Source organism: Bubalus kerabau, chromosome 22 (assembly GCF_029407905.1).
Source record: "Bubalus kerabau isolate K-KA32 ecotype Philippines breed swamp buffalo chromosome 22, PCC_UOA_SB_1v2, whole genome shotgun sequence".
Lineage (NCBI taxonomy): Eukaryota > Metazoa > Chordata > Mammalia > Artiodactyla > Bovidae > Bubalus > Bubalus kerabau.
Window position 1 is genome coordinate 51525001 of NC_073645.1, and position 3872 is coordinate 51528872.

The 3872-nt window shown below is 55.5% G+C and overlaps 1 protein-coding gene across 9 annotated transcripts in view; it reads right to left on the reverse strand.

The window, feature by feature from the left end:
* EBF3 (EBF transcription factor 3) overlaps positions 1-3490 on the reverse strand; it is a 117087-nt gene extending 113597 nt beyond the window's left edge. For 3 of the 9 annotated variants that reach the window (XM_055561042.1, XM_055561045.1, XM_055561044.1), the window contains exons 1-4: positions 2782-3489; positions 2520-2676; positions 2093-2156; positions 1346-1401 (exon numbers count right to left, since the gene is read on the reverse strand). In XM_055561042.1, coding sequence (XP_055417017.1) covers positions 1346-1401; positions 2093-2156; positions 2520-2676; positions 2782-2915 — 411 coding nt within the window. In that variant the 5' untranslated portion in view covers positions 2916-3489. Of the gene's footprint in view, positions 88-1345; positions 1402-2092; positions 2157-2519; positions 2677-2781 lie in introns of those variants that run through there. The other 6 variants (XM_055561047.1, XM_055561046.1, XM_055561048.1 and 3 more) reach the window with 4 other exon arrangements.
* Between the last annotated feature and the right edge of the window lie 382 nt (positions 3491-3872).

A 3872-nucleotide genomic window follows, 5' to 3' on the forward strand; every position in this document is an offset into this window, starting at 1 on the left:
GATTTCCCAAAACATTTAGCCCTTATATACAAAGGAAATAAAAGCACCCTGTCCACGCGGAGCCGGAGTTCCAAAGGCTTCACTGAATCCTAGTAAAATAATTATCCAAGGGCGCACCGCCTCCACCGCCTTTGTCGGAAAGACCATAGTTTACCTGTCAGATCTGTTTTACTCTAAGAGAAAACCACACTGGTTTACCACTGCAGACACTAAAATCCAGCAAGTTTGTTGCCTAGGTAAGGACAAACTTTTTCAAAGGGAAGTAAAATCTGAAAACTAATTGCCCTGCAGACAGTACGAAGCATGCGTGCTGGGCTGCAAGAAAGACGAGAGAGTTCTTTTCCACTTGTCTCACAATTCTTAAAGTTAACATCAAAACGGAAGACGCCACTTTCATTTCTAAGCGTGAAGCTCAGTTTGGAAGCATATTTTAAATCAACCTGCGCAAAGTGGATTTCACTGAGGAATTGGATTGGCCTCCTCCCCCAACGCTATTTTAAGAAAACGGGGAAAAAATCTTTAAAAACAACTAAGCAACAACACACCACGCAACACAAAACCAGCCCAAGACTGCACAATGTCAAAAAGCAATGAAGCGCTCTCCTGCACTTAATCACACGACTGATAGCCAAGTTATGATCGGAAAAGTTGACCAAGACAAGTTAAATAATTTAATAAGGAACTGCTTGTAATTATGTTATTTACAAGGTATGACAGAGAGTGGAAAAGGATGAGAAGCTGCCCCCAGAGCAATGGACGGGTTTGGGTGACCCCTGGAGCTCAGAGTTTGAATTATGGAGCTGGGGGGCTGAGAGGTGAAGATGGACTAGAGGAGAACAAGGTGACTTTTCACCCCAACACATTTAACTTTTAAATCCAAATACACGCCTCCTGTTACGAGACTATCACACTGGAAAGGAGAAAAAAATGAACTAATCAACTCCAACTCAATGGGCTTTGGAAAAGAGTTAGTTGCCTTTGTTATGGAGGGGAAAAAAATCAATGAAATGATTCCAAGTAGAGAGAGAAACGTTTAAAAATATACAAGGGGGAGATCTTGAAAATTTTCTGTCAAATATTAATTACCATGATTAATTAAGACAAAATTTGATTCCAATCACAAGCCATTTAATAAAGCATATATGTCCTGTTCTAATGACAACATAAACTATTTCACCAATCGCTTCATTTATTCCAATAAATAGGGAACTCTTATTAGCATGTCAAGAAAACTAAATGAGAAACAAATACACCAGATCTATTTGCCAGCCCTCTCCTCCCTGAAACTCCAGGACAGCCCCAGCTGAGCACTGAAAACTAGTGCAAGAGGCTTAAACTTGCTCACCTGTTTGGTCATTGAATCTATGAGGCGAACATACAGATCCTGCTCCGTTCTGACTCCTGCAAGAAACAGGGACAAATTCTCATCAGGACTTCAGCGAGGGCACTCGGGGGCACAGGAAGTGGGTAGCTCAGGACTGCTGCCGCGGTGATGCAGCAAAACTTAGGCATGCCTCTGAAAGGCAGGAAAGAAAACCCAGTCACTCGTTTTTTCTTTTTTCTTAACTAAGAACCTTGAGACTCTTAGGGTTTGCATTGAAAGGAGCAAAGGACTCTGCCTGGCTGAGAGCAGGCCTGGTTGCTGAACGGAGAGGGCCCATGTGCTCATTTATTTTTAGAAAACAGAAAGCACAAAATGGAAACTGAGAGTCTCAACTCTTTCTAGTGTCTCTCGAGGATTTTTTAAAAATCCGTGCACAGAAAGTAAGCTGTGCTGGATACACAGAGCTACCCCCATCTCAATAATTAACATTAATTTGCAAAATTGAAAAAAGTCACTTAAAAGTGATGTTCTGCTGGCGCCCACATCGATCCCCTTTTTACTTTCTACTTCAAGCCGGACCGGTTAATCATGTGAAGTGCCATCGACTTATTGATCGTTTGTGTTTTGTTTTCCTTCTATGCCATGAGAAGATTTCGTGTTTACATCCGTGTCATTTTAATCTCGAAATCTTTACGTCCTTTAAGCATCGCGGAAAAGGAGAAAGCGAGCCAGCGGGGCGGGAATGCAGCAGCAGCCGCTGCCACTTACCGTTGCTGTAGAGCAACTGGAGTTTATAGTGGATGCCGTTGTTGGTTTTCTCGTTGTTGGGCTCCTGAAAGTAACGATAAATAATTGCGTTTAGTGCGCCTGGTGTCCGGCGCGGCCACCGCACTCGGTCCCCCTCTACGACCGAGGTCCCTTGGCCTCATACAAGGCAGGACTCCTAGCCGGGAGCAGCGCGCTGATGTCACTTTCCTGCTGGAAGCCCAGCGCCCTCCTCGCCCGGAGTGAGTCCGGGGGCGCAGAGAAGTTGCCCAGCCCTCCGCGGGCCCGGTCGGCCGCACGTGGCGGCGGCAGGGGCGCCTGGCCGAGCCGTCCCCGCCGCCGAGGGGGGCACCCGGGGCCACCGCGCTGGGGCACCGCCTGCCTCCCACTTCTAGGAAGCCGGAGGGTGTGATTGTGTGTTTGCACTTACTTTCTCTTTCTCCACAAAGTCCACAAAAGCGGTCCTTTCAATCTCCACCGGCTGCCCCTGCCTGTCGTAGAGCGCCAGCACGAAGTGGAAGAAATTGGACTTCCGGAGGTTGGAAGGAGGCTGCTTCTCGAAGTGCGCCCGCGCCAGCCCCACGCCGCTGCGGGAGGAAAGAGACAGCGGCCCGGTGAGGAGCGCGGCGCCGGCCGGCCGCGGGGACCCGGCGGGGCCGGGCCCGGGGCGCGCGGGGGCGGCCGGTACGTACCTCTGGGCGGCTGTGTTGGCGTCCACCACCCCCGCCGTATGCATCCACGAGCGCACCGGGTTCATTCCGCTGCCCAGCGGCTCCTCCTTCATGGTCGTCCCCCCGCGCGGAATATTCTCCTGAATCCCAAACATGAAAACTGCTGGCGGCGGCCGCCGCTCCCGGCCGAAAGCACTTCCGCGAGCAGCGGCGCTGGGGGGCTCGGCGGCAGGCGGCTGCCCTGGCCGCGCTGGCCCTGCTCGGCGCCTGCGGTCCGGCCCGCCGCCGGCTTCAGCCCGTCCCGGGCAGGCGCGACATACACCGGCGGCTGGGCGCTCCGGACGGCCGGGGGCGCGGAGGCGGCTCCACCGGCGGCTCCACCGGCGGCGGCGGCGGCGGCGCTTCGGAGGAGCAGGACGCGGTGGCCGCGGCGGCGCTTGTTGTTGTTGTTGTTGTTTGCAGGCGCGCTCAACGTGGTGTCATCCTAGCCAGGCGGCGTCCGCGGCTGCAGGGCACTGCGGGATCGCCCGCTTCTGGCGCGGCCCGCCTGCTCCAAAGACAAATAAACGGGGCAGTGAGTGCCGCGGCGCAGTCCCGGGCGCAGGCGGGGCGCGGCGGGGCCTGGAGCGGCGCGCGCAGCGGACGGAGGAGCACAAAACTCAGCCCTCTCTCCCCGAGGAATGGACCCTTTCCCGGGAGCCAAAACTCGAAGCCCCCGGGAGCGGCGCTGTCAGAGGGTGACGTCGGGGGGCGGCGCCTGCGCCATATATGGGAGCGGCCGCCCCTCGCCGCGCCCCTCGCCGCCGCCGCCGCCGCCGCAGCGCTCGCCGACTGACTGCCTGACGGCGCCGCGAGCCGGCTCGAGCCCCGCGAGCCCCGCGAGCCCCGCCGCCGCCACCGCCCCCAGCCGCGCGCCGCGGCTCCTCGCACCCACCCGCCGCCAAGGAAGTTTCTCCTCGCCCAAATCAGTCTTCAAAGCAAACAGACAGGCAGTGCGCGGCTGCAGCCTGGCCCCTCAACCCTTCCTCCCGACATCAGCCACACAAGTCAAAGCACGGTGGGGAGGAGAGGGTAAAACGCAGGGGCGCCCCCAGTTGCCCAGACGCCGGCCG